At 33.4% G+C, this 21,489-nt stretch overlaps 1 protein-coding gene, 1 long non-coding RNA gene and 1 other non-coding gene across 5 annotated transcripts; 1 reads left to right on the top strand and 2 right to left on the bottom strand.

Annotated features, from left to right (window-relative positions):
* Positions 1-4,998: 4,998 nt before the first annotated feature.
* Positions 4,999-21,423, bottom strand: LOC135803758 (uncharacterized). 3 transcript variants are annotated; one of them, XR_010550868.1, is made up of 6 exons: positions 21,303-21,423; positions 9,891-9,928; positions 8,661-8,699; positions 5,500-5,598; positions 5,296-5,439; positions 4,999-5,227 (listed from the first exon to the last, which is right to left on the bottom strand). It is a non-coding gene; the product is annotated as an uncharacterized lncRNA (long non-coding RNA). The 3 variants fall into 3 exon arrangements; XR_010550867.1 differs by lacking the exon at positions 21,303-21,423 and adding an exon at positions 13,045-13,185; XR_010550869.1 differs by lacking the exon at positions 21,303-21,423 and adding an exon at positions 10,048-10,356.
* TRNAL-CAG (transfer RNA leucine (anticodon CAG)) lies at positions 11,072-11,155 on the bottom strand. The gene has a single exon. It is a non-coding gene; the product is annotated as a tRNA-Leu (tRNA).
* On the top strand, positions 13,263-14,641 carry LOC135789609 (U2 small nuclear ribonucleoprotein A'-like). Its single transcript, XM_065299524.1, has 5 exons — positions 13,263-13,454; positions 13,542-13,689; positions 13,781-14,133; positions 14,191-14,328; positions 14,383-14,641. The coding sequence occupies exons 1-5, from the start codon at positions 13,373-13,375 to the stop codon at positions 14,427-14,429; spliced, it is 768 nt and encodes a 255-aa protein (XP_065155596.1). The 5' UTR covers positions 13,263-13,372; the 3' UTR covers positions 14,430-14,641.
* Positions 21,424-21,489: the final 66 nt, after the last annotated feature.

Below are 21,489 nucleotides of genomic sequence, written 5' to 3'. Positions count from 1 at the left end.
GAGTTTAACATTGGGTGTAACAGCGACATTCGTTTTTAGGTTAAAATAAACATTGAACCACATCTAACACAATTTAATTTTACGCGTATTGACTATTTATGCTGTATAAAATGTTTATTTATTCCTAAATTGATGAATGTTTGCATTCAAAAATTTGATTAATGTATTTTGAATAAGTACATCGTAACGACATCTATATTTGCATTTTTGCGTTATCTGCAAAAAATTTTACTCGTTTAGATAGAGTAGTACCTACATGTACACTTTCGTGTACGTGTGACACGAGTGAAAGTCGGCGTGCACAGTTCTCGTGCGCATCTCTTACTTCCTGCGGCAAGTAATATTACTCCGTGGAGTATTCGTGTTTCTCGTTGTAAATTCGGTATATCGCGTTATATTTGATTGAATTTAGTGTTAATTGTCGTCTTTGGTGATTCGCTAAATATTTATCGCTTGTGTAATTTTCGGAATTCAATATTTTGTGTGTTTTTTACATTTTGCGTGAATTACGTCGGACGCCGGCCGGCCAGTCTTGTTGTGTGATTGTAAACAATATTGCAGTTAATTTTGAACTTGTGCGAACCATTTTTGTCTTCAGCAGAACTCGGATCAATGTGTACCCAGGTGAGAATACTCATTTTAATAATTGTGGTGAATAAGAATTTTTCATCATTCATAATATCTGTTTTACTGCTTTCCTGGAATTAGAAAATTGATATCTTAAACTTCCTTTTGCGGAAATTTCTTTTAAGCATTTCACAGAATATTTGAAGATTGAAATTGAAACTTTTAATTGCGGACTCATAGTTATTCCGGAATTTGACTAAATGTGAAAATACTTCATTGTTCAAATATAAACCGAAATGGAGTTGAAATAATACATGCTCGAATTAAATATCACTTAAATATTTGATGTAAAATCGGTCAATCTTTTAGCACAAGAAAACATAATTTCATGACTAAAATGCTATTGTTTTATTTATTTTATTCTAAATTTCTGGACTGCAATCTGTATCATTTAGAGATGACACTAGCATGAATTATAAATCGTAAAATAGAATTTTATTCGTTTCGAACACAATTCAATTATCAGCGTTTGTATATAAACAACATTCTTATCGCATTCGCCGTGCGAGATTCTACGCGTAAGATTCTTGTCTATCGTCACGCTGTTACATGCGGCACATTTTAGTTTCTGATTGCAGGTACATTGTCTATTGCAATTCGCACACAAGGTCGCGGGCTGTCGACGCGCCGGTTTTGCGTATCTATTGCTTTTATCAACGGGGTTCATGCAGCAGGTACTGGTACAATGTACAGTGGTACATGCACTGCCGCATCGTTGCTTGTTTATAATTGAATTATAATTTTCGTTTTAATTTCTGCGTGGTAAAGTAGATTGTATTTACGAAGTTTTTTTTTATCGCGTTCCACCGCGTTTTGCAAAGACATAAGATCGGGTTTCAATCCGCTTCTCTCTATCACTCTATCTCTTTTAGTTTGCGAGATATTCGCAATCGAAAGAAACTTTCAAAAAACAAAAATGTCCACTTTTCGCACATTTAAACACGATATCACCCCGAATTTTAATTACTTTTTTGTCTTGTCTTATAGAGAGTTTTCTAAACTTTCATAATCTTGATTGGCTAGGCTCTAGCGCTTTTAGTTTAAAAAATATTTGCTACCGAAATTGTATAGTTATGTCTCATTCGGTGTACTGTAGCAGGTGGCGGTAAAAGTGACTCTCAGTCAAGGCACCGTACGTGGGCAGCGGTAGAAGTGACTCGTGTTCAGGGCACCGTATAAGGGTAGCGGTAGATGTGACTCCCTTTCAGGGCACCGAACATGGGCAGCGGTAGAAGTGACTCGTGTTCAGGGCACCGTACGAGGCTAGCGGTAAAAGGGAAGCTGACTCTCATTTGCTCATTTTTTAATTACCAATTTAGATATCTAGCCTATCTGATAGAGAATTTACCGTAGATTATGATATGTCAATCCGCTTCTCTCTGTCTTTTTAGTTTTCGAGATATCCGCAATCGAAGAACTCTCAAAAAATGAAAATGTTTGCTTTTTAGCACTTCTAAATACGATTTCAGAACCTTTACACCCCGTATTTTAATTATTTTCTTGTCTTATCTTATTGAGAATTATCCAAACTTTCACAATCTTTAATTAGTTGGTCGCTAGGCCTTTTAGTTTGAAAGATATTCGCCATTTTCATGTTTTTGTGGAATATTTGTATTTTGTTGGACAGGCCCACTGTAACCCACGAATTTATAACATTTTTTATTTTTGTATCATTTTCCTAAATAACTTTTGTGATTATTTCACAAATTAACTCTTAAAATTGCATTTTATGTTCGAATGACTAATTTTTGCTTGTTTTAGGGATTTTGCACCTGAGTCTGACATCGTAGAAGGACCATTCTTGCATCAGATTGTAAGTATTTAATTTCTTTATCATTTTCCTAAATAACTTTTGTGATTATCTCACAATTTAACCCTTAAAATTGCATTTTTATGTTCAAAAGACTAATTTTTGCTGGTTTTAGGTATTTTGCACCTGAGTCTGACATCGTAGAAGGACCATTTTTGCATCAGATTGTAAGTATTTAATTTCTTTATCATTTTCCTAAATAACTTTTGTGATTATCTCACAATTTAACCCTTAAAATTGCATTTTTATGTTCGAATGACTAATTTTTGCTGGTTTTAGGTATTTTGCACCTGAGTCTGACATCGTAGAAGGACCATTCTTACATCAGATTGTCAGTATTTAATTTCTTTATCATTTTCCTAAATAACTTTTGTGATTATCTCACAATTTAACCCTTAAAATTGCATTTTTATGTTCGAATGACTAATTTTTGCTGGTTTTAGGTATTTTGCACCTGAGTCTGACATCGTAGAAGGACCATTCTTGCATCAGATTGTAAGTATTTAATTTCTTTATCATTTTCCTAAATAACTTTTGTGATTATCTCACAATTTAACCCTTAAAATTGCATTTTTATGTTCGAATGACTAATTTTTGCTGGTTTTAGGTATTTTGCACCTGAGTCTGACATCGTAGAAGGACCATTCTTGCATCAGATTGTAAGTATTTAATTTCTTTATCATTTTCCTAAATAACTTTTGTGATTATCTCACAATTTAACCCTTAAAATTGCATTTTTATGTTCGAATGACTAATTTTTGCTGGTTTTAGGTATTTTGCACCTGAGTCTGACATCGTAGAAGGACCATTCTTGCATCAGATTGTAAGTATTTAATTTCTTTATCATTTTCCTAAATAACTTTTGTGATTATCTCACAATTTAACCCTTAAAATTGCATTTTTATGTTCGAATGACTAATTTTTGCTGGTTTTAGGTATTTTGCACCTGAGTCTGACATCGTAGAAGGACCATTCTTGCATCAGATTGTAAGTATTTAATTTCTTTATCATTTTCCTAAATAACTTTTGTGATTATCTCACAATTTAACCTTTAAAATTGCATTTTTATGTTGGAAAGACTAATTTTTGCTTGTTTTAGGGATTTTGCACCTGAGTCTGACATCGTAGAAGGACCATTCTTGCATCAGATTGTAAGTATTTAATTTCTTTATCATTTTCCTAAATAACTTTTGTGATTATCTCACAAATTAACCCTTAAAATTGCATTTTATGTTCGAATGACTAATTTTTGCCTGTTTTAGGGATTTTGCACCTGAGTCTGACATCGTAGAAGGACCATTCTTGCATCAGATTGTTATTATTAAATTTCATTATCTTTAATAACTTTTGTGATTATTACCCAAATTGACTCCCAAAATGTATGCTTGTGTGTTTTCTTTAATAAAGAATATTTTAAAGTTGTTCTAATTAAAATTATTTCTGTTATTTCTACCCGATCACATATTTAACGATCCCTTAAAACATTTATTTTGAAAAGTGCATGCTAGTGCCATCTATCAATTAGAAACTACAACAACCGAAAATTTTGAGCTTCGGTCCGTCGCCACCAGAGGCAGCACATTACTAGTTACCGCGAAAACTTTATCAGCCTCCTCAACTTTCTGCGATCCTAATATTCAATCTTTATTTTGTCGACTCTGAGAGGCAAAATGACACAAATTTTGGACTCGAAACAGTCGAAACTCAGGTTTTGGTATTCGGATCGCAGAAAGGGTGAGGAGGTATATAAAAGAGGCGGTAACTAGTAATGGCGGGTAAAATGAATGTTTAAAAATCTTTATTCAGCAAATTCGGTCTTTCGAATTCTGAATTATCTCGACAACTAAGAGGGCTAGAAAATTAAGAACAACATATTCTTGATCCTTGAAAAATTCCCTACAAGGTGGCATCATTATTGAAAAATCATCAAAATGGCACAAAAATTTTTAAAGAAAAGATTTTGTTATAAAAAAGGCAAAAGATTTCTCTTTTTTATGATGAAAATTGAAAGTTGGAATTTTTAAATTCTGTTTTCGAATTCTGATAGATAATTTAATTCTACATCAATTATTTTGGTATTTTTTGCTAGCATTAACTGCTTAGGCCCTATTTGTAATTTTATAGAAAAAATTGAATATGTACCGAAACAAACTGAAATAATATATATAATAATTTGGCGGGAACTGTCTATGTCCACTTTCTGCGTTCCTAATACTACAGACTGATGAGCAGCAACATTTCAGCAAATTTCTCGACAAATTTTGTCGAGAAATCCATTGAAATTGGTGACAAAATTCTTTTGAATATTAGGATCGCAGAAAGTTGAGGAGGCTGAATCTCCAGCAATCTTGAATAGCGACGTAGTTTAGTTACTCGTGGATAGATGACACTAGTGATACCGTTTTTAAATTAATATTGATACAATATAAAATTGATTTTGAACTATTTCTCATATCTAGCAGTGGCATTTCCATTAAAGTTTAAGGGTTTTATGGATTAATTAAAGGAGTAACGATGTTGCGAGCTATGTTCTCCGTTTGGAACAAATAAAACAATAAAAATTTATAGTTAAAAGTATAAAACAACAATTTTATTCAAACATGTAGAATATACACCCATCAGTAACTCAATTTCTCAATATATACATGTAATTATACAATGCTCTTTTTACAATTTTTAACATAATAAACAAAAATGATATCAATAACAGCTTCGAAATGTTGTAAATTCATTCAATCGAATTTGGAATCATCATCAACACCGGCAATCCAATCTTCAATTTCTTGGACACTATAAACCAGAAAGAATAACAGAATAGTTAAATATAAAATATTATAAATTGCCAAAATATAACATACGTTCTTATAAGTTTAGTCCAGTTGCAACATCTATTTTCAGTAATCAAAACATCATCCTCAATACGCACTCCACCTGAACCACTCCAGTTGGTCCTTATTGATAAACTTGGCCATCTCAGAATTAGACAATACTTCATCCAACAACTGGAAAACATGTATGTAAATGAAATATACATATACAGAAATTAAATTAAATATTCTTACAGGATCCATAGAGACTCCCATTTGGGCCACCATTCGAAGGTAGCGACTGTAGTGACTCCCATTCAAGGCACCGTATCAAGGTGGCAGTAGTAGTGACTCCTAAAATCAAACCTATATTAGTCGTGACGATCAAATTTAAAGCTGCGTAATAAAACTACAATTCCTAGCGCAACGAGTACTACGGCGCAAAACACAATTATCAATATAACTCGCGTTACGGAATTTTCTTGCAATAAATTTCTATACAGGGGGATACAGAATTAAATTCCGCATCTAGGAAAATTTATTCAAACTAATTACAAGACCGCGTTCGCGAGTTATAACACAAAAACCACAATTTCTAACCCAACGAGTACTACGGCGCAAAACACAATTATCAATATAACTCGCGTTACGGAATTTTCTGCAATAAATTTCTATACAGGGGGTACAGAATTAAATTCCGCATCTAGGAAAATTTATTCAAACTAATTACAAGACCGCGTTCGCGAGTTATAACAACAAAACCACAATTTCTAACGCAACGAGTACTACGGCGCAAAACACAATTATCAATATAACTCGCGTTACGGAATTTTCCTGCAATAAATTTCTATACAGGGGTACAGAATTAAATTCCGCATCTAGGAAAATTTATTCAAACTAATTACAAGACCGCGTTCGCTAGTTATAACACAAAAACCACAATTTCTAACGCAACGAGTACAACGGCGCAAAACACAATTATCAATATAACTCGCGTTACGGAATTTTTCTGCAATAAATTTCTATACAGGGGGGTACAGAATTAAATTCCGCATCTAGGAAAATTTATTCAAACTAATTACAAGACCGCGTTCGCGAGTTATAACACAAAACCACAATTTCTAACGCAACGAGTACAACGGCGCAAAACACAATTATCAATATAACTCGCGTTACGGAATTTTCCTGCAATAAATTTCTATACAGGGGTACAGAATTAAATTCCGCATCTAGGAAAATTTATTCAAACTAATTACAAGACCGCGTTCGCGAGTTATAACACAAAACCACAATTTCTAACGCAACGAGTACAACGGCGCAAAACACAATTATCAATATAACTCGCGTTACGGAATTTTCTGCAATAAATTTCTATACAGGGGGTACAGAATTAAATTCCGCATCTAGGAAAATTTATTCAAACTAATTACAAGACCGCGTTCGCTAGTTATAACACAAAAACCACAATTTCTAACCCAACGAGTACTACGGCGCAAAACACAATTATCAATATAACTCGCGTTACGGAATTTTTCTGCAATAAATTTCTATACAGGGGGGTACAGAATTAAATTCCGCATCTAGGAAAATTTATTCGAACTAATTACAAGACCGCGTTCGCTAGTTATAACACAAAAACCACAATTTCTAACGCAACGAGTACAACGGCGCAAAACACAATTATCAATATAACTCGCGTTACGGAATTTTCTTGCAATAAATTTCTATACAGGGGGGTACAGAATTAAATTCCGCATCTAGGAAAATTTATTCAAACTAATTACAAGACCGCGTTCGCGAGTTATAACAGAAAAACCACAATTTCTAACCCAACGAGTACTACGGCGCAAAAACACAATTATCAATATAACTGGCGTTACGGAATTTTCTTGCAATAAATTTCTATACAGGGGTACAGAATTAAATTCCGCATCTAGGAAAATTTATTCAAACTAATTACAAGACCGCGTTCGCGAGTTATAACACAAAAACCACAATTTCTAACGCATCGAGTACAACGGCGCAAAAACACAATTATCAATATAACTCGCGTTACGGAATTTTCTTGCAATAAATTTCTATACAGGGGGGTACATAATTAAATTCTGCATCTAGGAAAATTTATTCGAACTAATTACAAGACCGCGTTTGCTAGTTATAACACAAAAACTACAATTTCTAACGCAACGAGTACAACGGCGCAAAACACAATTATCAATATAACTCGCGTTACGGAATTTTCTTGCAATAAATTTCTAAACAGGGGGATACAGAATTAAATTCCGCATCTAGGAAAATTTATTCAAACTAATTACAAGACCGCGTTCGTGAGTTATAACACAAAAACCACAATTTCTAACGCAACGAGTACTACGGCGCAAAACACAATTATCAATATAACTCGCGTTACGGAATTTTCCTGCAATAAATTTCTATACAGGGGGGTACAGAATTAAATTCCGCATCTAGGAAAATTTATTCAAACTAATTACAAGACCGCGTTCGCGAGTTATAACACAAAAACCACAATTTCTAACGCAACGAGTACTACGGCGCAAAACACAACTTTCAATATAACTCGCGTTACGGAATTTTCTGGCAATAAATTTCTATACAGGGGGTACAGAATTAAATTCCGCATCTAGGACAATTTATTCGAACCAATTACAAGACCGCGTTCGCGAGTTATAACAAAAACCACAATTTCTAGCGCAACGAGTACTACGGCGCAAAACACAACTTGCAATATAACTCGCGTTACGGAATTTTCTTGCAATAAATTTCTATACAGGGGGGTACAGAATTAAATTCCGCATCTAGGAAAATTTATTCAAACTAATTACAAGACCGCGTTCGCGAGTTATAACAAAAACCACAATTTCTAACGCAACGAGTACTACGGCGCAAAACACAACTATCAATATAACTCGCGTTACGGAATTTTTCTGCAATAAATTTCTATACAGGGGGGTACAGAATTAAATTCCGCATCTAGGACAATCTATTCGAACTAATTACAAGACCGCGTTCGCGAGTTATAACAAAAAAACCACAATTTCTAGCGCAACGAGTACTACGGCGCAAAACACAACTTGCAATATAACTCGCGTTACGGAATTTTTTGGCAATAAATTTCTATACAGAGGGGTACAAAATTAAATTCCGCATCTATGAAAATTCATTCGAACTAATTACAACACCGCGTTCGCGAGTTATAACAAAAAAAACATAATTTCTAGAGCAACGAGTACTACGGCGCAAAACACAACTTGCAATATAACTCGCGTTACGGAATTTTCTTGCAATACATTTCTATACGGGGGGTACAGAATTACATACCCAGCTCAAATTTGTTTTGGTTTTGATTAATTTTGTTTTAAATTGGAACAAAAAATATGATTGAATTGTAAACTTACGAATTTTTGTGCGCATCAGTCACTGGGGCACAGCAAGTGCTGTAATTAAAAGAAAAGTAATTAAAACATTTCTTAAAATTTAATAATAATATATTCATACATCGGAGAAAAATACAATATACGATGTTGAGGTAAAAATTACTTATATAAAGAAATGATGAATTAATTTAACATACATGGGGGCGATCCTATATCCAATTAATTTCGCAATCCAAACCAAACTTTATAAAGTGCATATGTATACACACGAAGCGCGATCAACTATCTACTGCTATTGTTACATTAAACGCGCAAATAGTAAATTTAAATTAATAGTAGAATATAATAAAATAGTAAAATTATATAATTCATTGATAATCAAATATATCGCAAATTTAGAAAGCAGAAATCCGAACCAACAATACGAGTCGCTCAAAACAAGTTTGGATCAACCACAAACCGGCACAAAACTGGCTGCAAACCATCGATAACGCATCCCGAAGTCGAGCAAGCAACGCCGCGAGAGTTTATGATAAGAAAGCAAGAGATGCGCACAGTCGACGCGTCGACGGTCGGCGACCTTATGCGCGAATTACAATAAACAAGATACCTGCGAATTAATCTAAACTAGAATATGCGGCTCGCGCGGCAAATGGTTACGGCATGAGAGGATGACAACGACAAACAAAGGAAATCCTCACATTCTTTTCAATTTTCTCATAAACCAAACGCAATAGAAAGAAACAGATTGGATATTCTTAATCTATGGAAAATTTTCTACAAGATATCTAAAAAAACAAAAAAATAATTTATAAGGGAAAATGGGTAAGAAGGGGTACTAAATCATTTTTCGAGGAATTTCTACTACACGAGGCTAGCGGTAGAAGTGATTCCCATTCAGGGCACTGTGCGAGGGCAGCGGTAGAAGTAACTCCCATTAGGAAAAAATAGGCAAGGGAGGTGCGGTATCATGTTTTTTTCAGAATTAATGAAATATCTTTAAACTAAAGGCGCTAGCGACCAGCCAAACAAACATTATGAAAGTTTGGAAAATTGCCAATAAGAAAAGACAAGAAAATAATTAAAATACGGATTGTAAAGGTTTTGAAATCGTGTCTAAAAGGTAAAAAAGTGTACATATTCATTTGTGGAGAGTATTCTTCGGTTGTGAATATCTCGTAAACTAAAAGAAAACGACTAATGTACGACGCAGAAATTAAAACAAAAAATATAATTGAATTATAAACTTACCAATGCAGAACTCATCGGACTCCAAGGCACAGCAAATACTGTAAATAAGAAATAAAACATAAGTTAAAACAAAAATAATTCAGATAATTTTGTAATATTATATTCACACAACGGAGAAAAAAAAAACATATGTGCTGTATGGATAAAAGTTACTTACACCAGCACGATGGGAGCAATATGGAGACGATATTTAATTGATTCACCTAGCAACTATTGTGAATTGCAATATACACTTGCCGCGCGATCACAAACCGGCCGGACGATAAACGCGCAAATAGTAAATTATATTACTATAGTGATTACAATTAAATAGAGAGTGATGATTAAATATAATACAAACAATACGAGTCGCGTAGAATACGTCTCGATCAACCTGAAACCGGCACGAAACTGACCGCAAACTGCGCAAGCAACGACGCGACAGTTAAGATAAGAAATCAAGAGGTGCGCGAAGCCGGCGCGTCGATGGCACCTTGAGCGCGAATTGCATTTGGCACGAAACCTGCAATCAAAACAAAAATATGATGCAGCAAGATGAGGCGTGAGGGGATGGCAACGACGACACACTATTCTCTCGTGTCGAATGCTCACGCTTGCCGGTAAATATAGAAATAAACAATACAAGTTTATTTTACAATTTTTAGTCCATGCTATTGCCATCTATAAATGATACAGTAGTATCGATATTTATATTAGTAAAGGTAATAAAAAATCGATTTGAGTAATTCTGATTTCTTATGCTGACAGATTGCCAAATTTTACATTAAATAATTAAGTGATACTTAATTTGAATATGCATCGTTTCTTGTTTACCAGGTAACACATTAGTCCGTAATCATCTACTGATGATAAAAATGTATTTGAATTAATATAAAATTGTTAGTTATATTCATGAAAGAATTGAAGAATATCTGCTTAAATTTGCGATGCTAATATAATAAACAGCAGCGGTATGTTTTGATTCCTCGAAATAAAGATTCGATACCTGCAGGTAAACAAACTTATCTCTTGCGCCAAATCGCGTGATCCACACGGACACGGTGTGCACTCACTACCACCAACAAGATATATTGTGCAAAATAGTATATCGTAGCGCCATCTAACCGAGTATCTAGAGTTTATTACAAATACAACACTTACTTAGATTTGTATTCCAAAAAAGAATGAATAAAAGAGTAGTTTGTCAGAAGTGGGATTCGAACCCACGCCCACAGAAGTGGACTGCGACCTGAACGCAGCGCCTTAGACCACTCGGCCATCCTGACGATATACATAAGAAAATTTATTAATAAAATTTTCAAATATTAATTAAATAAATATATTGTTTCAAAAATTAAACTTATTTTGAAAGAATATACGGACTAGAGATAACCGTCCGGTGTCATCTGAAGTAATTAATCTAAACAGGATAAATTTTATTTTGATACATTTGCACAATCAAATTACGCAACAATTCCATACGTTTAAACATTTAAATGCTTTCCTTTGTACTGAATCAATATCCGATCTAAATTGATAGTTAACAGATAAAAATATAATATAATTATATTTCCAAGAGTAAAAGGTCGAAAAACGCGACTAAAAGTGCTAAAAAGTTACATTTTGCAATTTTTGCCCATTTTATTCAATCGCGAATATCTCGTAAACTAAAAGAGATAATTAAGATCTGATCGCAGCGTCTTAATCTACGGACTATTTTCTATCATACAAGATAGTTAAAACGGAAATCTGAGAGATGAAATTTTAATTCTTAAGAAAAAATTGCCAAGGGGGGGTGCTTGATACTTTTTTTCGACGATTTTTAAAAATTCATATCTCTTAAACTAAACGTGATAACAACCAACGAATTGCTGATTATGAAAGATTGGAAAATTCCCTATCAGATAAAAATATAAAATAATTATATTTTCTACAGTAAAAGGTCGAAAAACGCGACTAAAAGTGCTAAAAAGTGACATTTTGCAATTTTTGCCCATTTTATTCAATCGCGAATATCTCGTAAACTAAAAGAGATAATTAAGATCTGATCGCAGCGTCTTAATCTACGGACTATTTTCTATCATACAAGATAGTTAAAACGGAAATCTGAGAGATGAAATTTTAATTCTTAAGAAAAAATTGCCAAGGGGGGGTGCTTGATAATTTTTTTCGACGATTTTCAAAAATTCATATCTCTTAAATTAACAGAGATAGCTACCAACGAATTGTTTATTATGAAAGATTGGAAAATTCTCTATCAGATAAAAATATAAAATAATTATATTTCCTACAGTAAAAGGTCGAAAAACGCGACTAAAAGTGCTAAAAAGTGACATTTTGCAATTTTTGCCCATTTTATTCAATCGCGAATATCTCGTAAACTAAAAGAGATAATTAAGATCTGATCGCAGCGTCTTAATCTACGGACTATTTTCTATCATATAAGATAGTTAAAACGGAAATCTGAGAGATGAAATTTTAATTCTTAAGAAAAAATTGCCAAGGGGGGGTGCTTGATACTTTTTTTCGACGATTTTTGATAATCAATATCTCTTAAACTAAAAGCGATAGCAACCAACGGATTGCAGCATATGAAAGATTAGAAAATTCTCTATCAGATAAAAATAGTGTATATATATTGAACAATTTCCACGGCAAGTTTGCAAAAATGTTAAAACCACCAACTTTTGGTGGCGGTTTTCAAGCACATCGCGTGTAATTTCCGAGGATGGCAGGGATCCATTACGTGGGAAAATTATCGCACTATCTAAATATGCAAACGGCATTGGAACGGCCTAAACGATTCACGAAACATTGTGGAACACACCCCAACAAATTTTCGAAAATGTTAAAAATGACAACATTTAATGGCAGTTTTCAGGCATTTTGCGCATTATAAAAATTCAGATTGAGAGGCGATTTAAGACACATTTGAATGTTTTTAAACTACAAAATATTCACTATAAAGCAAGACTCGAGTTATCAAAACAACACCTTAAGATATCACCGAAGTGACTTGATTGCACCAACAAAACAACGATAACAAAAACCGGATTGAATGTCTCTTAACAATACATAGAACAATTCTATAAACATGGCTGTGCTCCGCAATCGCAACAAATGAATATTTTATAGCTTAAGACATGACAAGACATTAAGTTAAAGAATTCTTTACCTTAAGTTTGATACATCAGCGCAGACGGGGTTTTCTCACACGCGCGTAGATGCACAAACGATAACGGACACAATCACGCACGAAGTTACGACAAACGCGCGTATCCAACACACGCGCCAAAGCCAGACTACGAGTAAAGTAGAGTCGACGCGAAGTGGCTTCATGCACTGGCTACGTAGAAGTGGCAACGCTGCATAAACATTGTTGAGGTAGTTGCCTACTTCACCGTCGGCGCTTGTGTGTTTATAAATTTGCGGCTCAGAGTTGCGCCTATGGTTGAAAATATTTCAATTGTTGCGAAACGATAGTTTTATTATTATTTACGAAAATGGTGAAACTAACAGCGGAAATTATCCAGAATTCTATGCAATATATCAACCCAGTTAAAGATCGTGAGTTGGATTTACGAGGTAAATAATGATTGTTTTTTAACCTGCAAATGCAAACGTTTTTCAACGATATATTTGACTATATTTGCTTTTACTTTATGTATACAGGATATAAGATACCAGAAATAGAAAACTTAGGTGCCACTGGCGATCAGTTCGATACCATTGACTTTTCTGATAATGATATTCGTCGGCTAGATGGCTTTCCATATCTTAAAAGGCTCAAGTGTTTATTACTGAATAACAATCGAATCATGTAAGTTACACCATAGAAATATTAGAAACAATGCTTAAAAAGTTAGGTAAAAATGGAATTGTGTTTATTTTATATTATGTTTTAATACTAGGAGATTGGGTGAACATTTAGAAGAACACATCCCAAATATGGAAACTGTAGTCTTAACTGGCAATCAAATTGAAGAGCTGGGTGATATTGATCCATTGACATCTCTTGAAAAATTAACATGTCTGAGTTTACTTCACAATCCAGTCACGGCAAAACCGCACTATCGACTGTACATTATCCACAAATTCCCGAATTTACGTTTGCTTGACTTCCGTAAGATTACATTGAAAGAGAAAAAAGAAGCAAAGCATTTGTTTAAAAGCAAGAAAGGTAAAGAGTTGCAGAAGGAGATTAAAGAAAGGGCCAATACTTTTGTACCAGGCGGAGAAGTACAAAATATTGCAAAGAGTAAAGGTAATTACATTAAAAACTTATTTAGAAACAAAATAATTGAAGAAAAATATTATATAGGTCTTACTGATGATGAAGTTGAGAAAATTCGGGAAGCAATCGCAAAAGCAGCGTCATTGGATGAAGTTGAACGACTACAGCAGCTCCTGGAAGTCGGACATATTCCTGGTGGTGATGTTCAACAAAATGGAAACAATGGTAATTATCTTAACGAAAATAATGCGAAAAGTTAATAAATATGAGCTATTTTAGGACACGCGATGCTTGCTAATATGGAGGTCGAAGATGGACCTGCATAACTCCTCTAACAATAGCCTTTGTGAGTATTAGAATAAGAATTAAATTTGAGTTAAGAATATTAAGTTAATTTCCTACGCAAAGGTATGAATCAGATATAAAGTTGATACGAAAATATGATACTACACAAAGCGAAGCGAAAACAAGGGTTTATGTATTAATTTCAGTTGCTATTTGTTTTTGCAATAAATAAAAACTGTCTCCATACTTTGAATCAAGTCGGCGTTATTATCATTCCTGAATTCAATTGTTTGATGGTAAAAGTCAAGTCGTAGCATGTCACGACTCGATCGGCAGTCGAATCCCAGTCAATATCCAAATTCGTCGTGGCGTTTCATGAAAGAATTGAAGAATATTTGCTTATAGTACAGGATCCGGGGCCTATTTTGTCACTTGATTACTATCAAGCTAATTTTCCGTGAGTAGCTTCATTTTGATAAGACGCCCAACAATTTCCTGTGCGAAAATTTTGATTGTGGTAGTTAACAGAGGTAGCAATGATAAAATATGTCGATTTGATGATTCTCAAATATTAATTACTAACTGGATTGTTTTTTATTAAATCTTAAGATAATTATCTAAATTATTTGAAAAAATATTTGTCCTACAAAATCTATGGTTTCATCAAAGAGTCCTCCCTCCAACATGTATTGATAACGAGATCACCAAAATTATTACTAACCAGCTGATTTTTTTATTACTTAGTTAATATATATATAATGTCACGGTCATATTGTCCTACAAATTCCGTGGTATGTTATCCCGGTCCTACGCTCAGAAATTGTTAATACCATAAGACCATTTTTCTCATTACTAACTGTAGGACAAAAATATTACATAATAGGTTAGTGTGTTCAATGCCCAAATAAAACAATGTCCTACAAAAAAACAGGTATGTATCACTAGTCCGACAAAAATTGTCATTTTTCGTTTTCCGATTTCTAACATAAGATACAGTGAGAAAATCTTTTTTAAAATTTAAATAAGTTTATTTTTTTGAAAAATGAGGTACAAAAATTGGTGTATTGGTGTATTTATAGATAACAAAAATTAATCTTCATCATAATAATTTTGCAGCACGTGAACTGAAAAATGCTTACTAACACGCTTATACTCGACACAAACGTGGGATACCTACTACGACGGAGTAAAAATGCTCTGCGCACGCGTAACGGCGTGAATCAGCTGTTGTAGAAAAATACAGAAACCCAAGCGGCACAAAGTTTTCTTTGTTATTGTTTTGTTTAATTTCAGTTGGCGTTCAGTAATTTTTTAACTTATTGTTAAGTGAAATCTACCGAAAAGTCAAGATTTTTTTTTCTCACGCTTGAGAAATAAATTGATTTTTAATTTCATGACTTTCCAATATATATTCAATTGGAGCACCGCAATAGCGTACCACGCTATTTTTACATTTATGATCTGTACTACTACTTTCGACCGTAGGACCGGGACAACGTACCACGGAATTTGTAGGACAATATGACCGTTACATTATATATATATATTAACTAAGTAATAAAAAAAAAATCAGCTGGTTAGTAATAATTTTTGGTGATCTCGTTATCAATACATGTTGGAGGGGGAGGACTCTTTGATGAAACCATAGATTTTGTAGGACAAATATTTTTTCAAATAATTTAGATAATTATCTTAAGATTTAATAAAAAACAATCCAGTTAGTAATTAATATTTGAGAATCATCAAATCGACATATTTTATTATTGCTACCTCTGTTAGCTACCAATATCGCGAATTTTCGCACAGGAAATTGTTGGGCGTCTCATCAAAACGATGCTATTCACGAAGATTCAGCTTGATAGTAATTATTTTTACATCAATGATCTGTACTACTACTTTTGACCGTAGGACCGGGATAACATACCACGGAATTTGTAGGACAATATGACCGTGACATTATATATATATTAACTAAGTAATAAAAAAAAATCAGCTGGTTAGTAATAATTTTTGGTGATCTCGTTATCAATACATGTTGGAGGGGGAGGACTCTTTGATGAAACCATAGATTTTGTAGGACAAATATTTTTTCAAATAATTTAGATAATTATCTTAAGATTTAATAAAAAACAATCCAGTTAGTAATTAATATTTGAGAATCATCAAATCGACATATTTTATCATTGCTACCTCTGTTAACTACCACAATCAAAAATTTTCGCACAGGAAATTGTTGGGCGTCTTATCAAAATGAAGCTACTCACGGAAAATTAGCTTGATAGTAATCAAGTGACAAAATAGGCCCCGGATCCTGTACTATTAAATTTGCGATGCTAATATAATAAACAGTAACGGTATGTTTTGATTCTTCGAAATAAAGATTCGATACCTGCAGGTAAACAAACTTATCTCTTGCGCCAAATCGCGTGATCGCACACGGACGCAGTGTGCACTCACTACCACCAACAAGATATATTTAATGCACAGATAAAAATATAAAATAATTATATTTCCTACAGTAAAAGGTCGAAAACGCGACTAAAAGTGCTAAAAGTGACATTTTGCAATTTTTGCCCATTTTATTCAATCGCGAATATCTCGTAAACTAAAAGAGATATTTAAGATCTGATCGCAGCGTCTTAATCTACGGACTATTCTCTATCAGATAGGATAGTTAAAACGGAAATCTGAGAGATGAAATTTTAAGTCTTAAGAAAAATTGCCAAGGGGGTGCTTGATACTTTTTTCGACGATTTTCAAAAATTCATATCTCTTAAACTAAAAGAGATAGCTACCAACGAATTGTTGATTATGAAAGATTGGAAAATTCTCTATCAGATAAAAATATAAAATAATTATATTTCCTACAGTAAAGGTCGAAAACGCGACTAAAAGTGCTAAAAGTGACATTTATCAATTTTTGCCCATTTTATTCAATCGCGAATATCTCGTAAACTAAAAGAGATAATTAAGATCTGATCGCAGCGTCTTAATCTACGGACCAATCTCTATCAGATAGGATAGTTAAAACGGAAATCTGAGAGATGAAATTTTAAGTCTTAAGAAAAAATTGCCAAGGGGGTGCTTGATACTTTTTTCGACGATTTTCAAAAATTCATATCTCTTAAACTAAAAGAGATAGCTACCAACGAATTGTTGATTATGAAAGATTGGAAAATTCTCTATCAGATAAAAATATAAAATAATTATATTTCCTACAGTAAAAGGTCGAAAAACGCGACTAAAAGTGCTAAAAGTGACATTTTGCAATTTTTGCCCATTTTATTCAATCGCGAATATCTCGTAAACTAAAAGAGATAATTAAGATCTGATCGCAGCGTCTTAATCTACGGACCAATCTCTATCAGATAGGATAGTTAAAACGGAAATCTGAGAGATGAAATTTTAAGTCTTAAGAAAAATTGCCAAGGGGGTGCTTGATACTTTTTTCGACGATTTTCAAAAATTCATATCTCTTAAACTAAAAGAGATAGCTACCAACGAATTGTTGATTATGAAAGATTGAAAATTCTCTATCAGATAAAAATATAAAATAATTATATTTCCTACAGTAAAAGGTCGAAAACGCGACTAAAAGTGCTAAAAGTGACATTTTGCAATTTTTGCCCATTTTATTCAATCGCGAATATCTCGTAAACTAAAAGAGATAATTAAGATCTGATCGCAGCGTCTTAATCTACGGACCAATCTCTATCAGATAGGATAGTTAAAACGGAAATCTGAGAGATGAAATTTTAAGTCTTAAGAAAAATTGCCAAGGGGGTGCTTGATACTTTTTTCGACGATTTTCAAAAATTCATATCTCTTAAACTAAAAGAGATAGCTACCAACGAATTGTTGATTATGAAAGATTGGAAAATTCTCTATCAGATAAAAATATAAAATAATTATATTTCCTACAGTAAAGGTCGAAAACGCGACTAAAAGTGCTAAAAGTGACATTTATCAATTTTTGCCCATTTTATTCAATCGCGAATATCTCGTAAACTAAAAGAGATAATTAAGATCTGATCGCAGCGTCTTAATCTACGGACTATTCGCTATCAGATAGGATAGTTAAAACGGAAATCTGAGAGATGAAATTTTAAGTCTTAAGAAAAAATTGCCAAGGGGGGGTGCTTGATACTTTTTTTCGACGATTTTCAAAAATTCATATCTCTTAAACTAAAAGAGATAGCTACCAACGAATTGTTGATTATGAAAGATTGGAAAATTCTCAATCAGGTAAAAATATAAAATAATTATATTTCCTACAGTAAAAGGTCGAAAAACGCGACTAAAAGTGCTAAAAAGTGACATTTTGCAATTTTTGCCCATTTTATTCAATCGCGAATATCTCGTAAACTAAAAGAGATAATTAAGATCTGATCGCAGCGTCTTAATCTACGGACCAATCTCTATCAGATAGGATAGTTAAAACGGAAATCTGAGAGATGAAATTTTAAGTCTTAAGAAAAATTGCCAAGGGGGTGCTTGATACTTTTTTCGACGATTTTCAAAAATTCATATCTCTTAAACTAAAAGAGATAGCTACCAACGAATTGTTGATTATGAAAGATTGGAAAATTCTCTATCAGATAAAAATATAAAATAATTATATTTCCTACAGTAAAAGGTCGAAAAACGCGACTAAAAGTGCTAAAAGTGACATTTTGCAATTTTTGCCCATTTTATTCAATCGCGAATATCTCGTAAACTAAAAGAGATAATTAAGATCTGATCGCAGCGTCTTAATCTACGGACCAATCTCTATCAGATAGGATAGTTAAAACGGAAATCTGAGAGATGAAATTTTAAGTCTTAAGAAAAATTGCCAAGGGGGTGCTTGATACTTTTTTCGACGATTTTCAAAAATTCATATCTCTTAAACTAAAAGAGATAGCTACCAACGAATTGTTGATTATGAAAGATTGGAAAATTCTCTATCAGATAAAAATATAAAATAATTATATTTCCTACAGTAAAGGTCGAAAACGCGACTAAAAGTGCTAAAAGTGACATTTTGCAATTTTTGCCCATTTTATTCAATCGCGAATATCTCGTAAACTAAAAGAGATAATTAAGATCTGATCGCAGCGTCTTAATCTACGGACCAATCTCTATCAGATAGGATAGTTAAAACGGAAATCTGAGAGATGAAATTTTAAGTCTTAAGAAAAATTGCCAAGGGGGTGCTTGATACTTTTTTCGACGATTTTCAAAAATTCATATCTCTTAAACTAAAAGAGATAGCTACCAACGAATTGTTGATTATGAAAGATTGGAAAATTCTCTATCAGATAAAAATATAAAATAATTATATTTCCTACAGTAAAAGGTCGAAAAACGCGACTAAAAGTGCTAAAAAGTGACATTTTGCAATTTTTGCCCATTTTATTCAATCGCGAATATCTCGTAAACTAAAAGAGATAATTAAGATCTGATCGCAGCGTCTTAATCTACGGACTATTTCTCTATCAGATAAGATAGTTAAAACGGAAATCTGAGAGATGAAATTTTAATTCTTAAGAAAAATTGCCAAGGGGGTGCTTGATACTTTTTTCGACGATTTTCAAAAATTCATATCTCTTAAACTAAAAGAGATAGCAACCAACGAATTGTTGATTATGAAAGATTGGAAAATTCTCTATCAGATAAAAATATAAAATAATTATATTTCCTACAGTAAAAGGTCGAAAACGCGACTAAAAGTGCTAAAAGTGACATTTTGCAATTTTTGCCCATTTTATTCAATCGCGAATATCTCGTAAACTAAAGGAGATAATTAAGATCTGATCGCAGCGTCTTAATTTACGAACTTATCTCTATAAGATATGATAGTTAAAACGGAAATCTGAGAGATGAAATTTTAATTCTTAAGAAAAAATTGTCAAGGGGGGGTGCTTGATACTTTTTTTCGACGATTTTCAAAAATTCATATCTCTTAAACTAAAAGAGATAGCTACCAACGAATTGTTGATTATGAAAGATTGGAAAATTCTCTATCAGATAAAAATATAAAATAATTATATTTCCTACAGTAAAGGTCGAAAACGCGACTAAAAGTGCTAAAAGTGACATTTTGCAATTTTTGCCCATTTTATTCAATCGCGAATATCTCGTAAACTAAAAGAGATAATTAAGATCTGATCGCAGCGTCTTAATCTACGGACCAATCTCTATCAGATAGGATAGTTAAAACGGAAATCTGAGAGATGAAATTTTAATTCTTAAGAAAAATTGCCAAGGGGGTGCTTGATACTTTTTTCGACGATTTTTGATAATGAATATCTCTTAAACTAAAAGCGATAGCAACCAACGGATTGCAGCATATGAAAGATTAGAAAATTCTCTATCAGATAAAAATAGTATATATATTGAACAATTTCCACAGCAAGTTTGCAAAAATGTTAAAACCACCAACTTTTGGTGGCGGTTTTCAAGCACATCGCGTGTAATTTCCGAGGATGGCAGGGATCCATTACGTGGGAAAATTATCGCACTATCTAAATATGCAAACGGCATTGGAACGGCCTAAACGATTCACGAAACATTGTGGAACACACTCCAACAAATTTTCGAATATGTTAAAAATGACAACATTTAGTGGCAGTTTTCAGGCATTTTGCGCATTATAAAAATTCAGATTGAGAGGCGATTTAAGACACATTTGAATGTTTTTAAACTACAAAATATTCACTGTAAAGCAAGACTCGAGTTATCAAAACAACACCTTAAGATATCACCGAAGTGACTTGATTGCACCAACAAAACAACGATAACAAAAACCGGATTGAATGTCTCTTAACAATACATACAACTATTCTACAAGCATGGCTGTGCTCCGCGATCGCAACAAATGAATATTTTATAGCTTAAGACATGACAAGACATTAAGTTAAAGAATTCTTTACCTTAAGATTGATACATCAGCGCAGACGGGGTTTTCTCACACGCGCGTAGATGCACAATCGATAACGGACAATCACGCACGAAGTTACGACAAACGCGCGTATCCAACACACGCGGCAAAGCCAGACTAAAGTAGAGTCGGCGTGAAGCGGCTACATGCACCGGCTACGTAGAAGTGGCAACGCTGCA

The sequence above is a fragment of the Atheta coriaria genome, unplaced genomic scaffold (assembly GCF_025399875.1).
Source record: "Atheta coriaria isolate IRGN ID8LTWV9N9 unplaced genomic scaffold, Caltech_Dcor_3.1 hic_scaffold_3_pilon, whole genome shotgun sequence".
Taxonomy (NCBI): Eukaryota; Metazoa; Arthropoda; class Insecta; order Coleoptera; family Staphylinidae; genus Dalotia; species Dalotia coriaria.
This window is presented reverse-complemented; position numbering and strand designations above follow the sequence as displayed.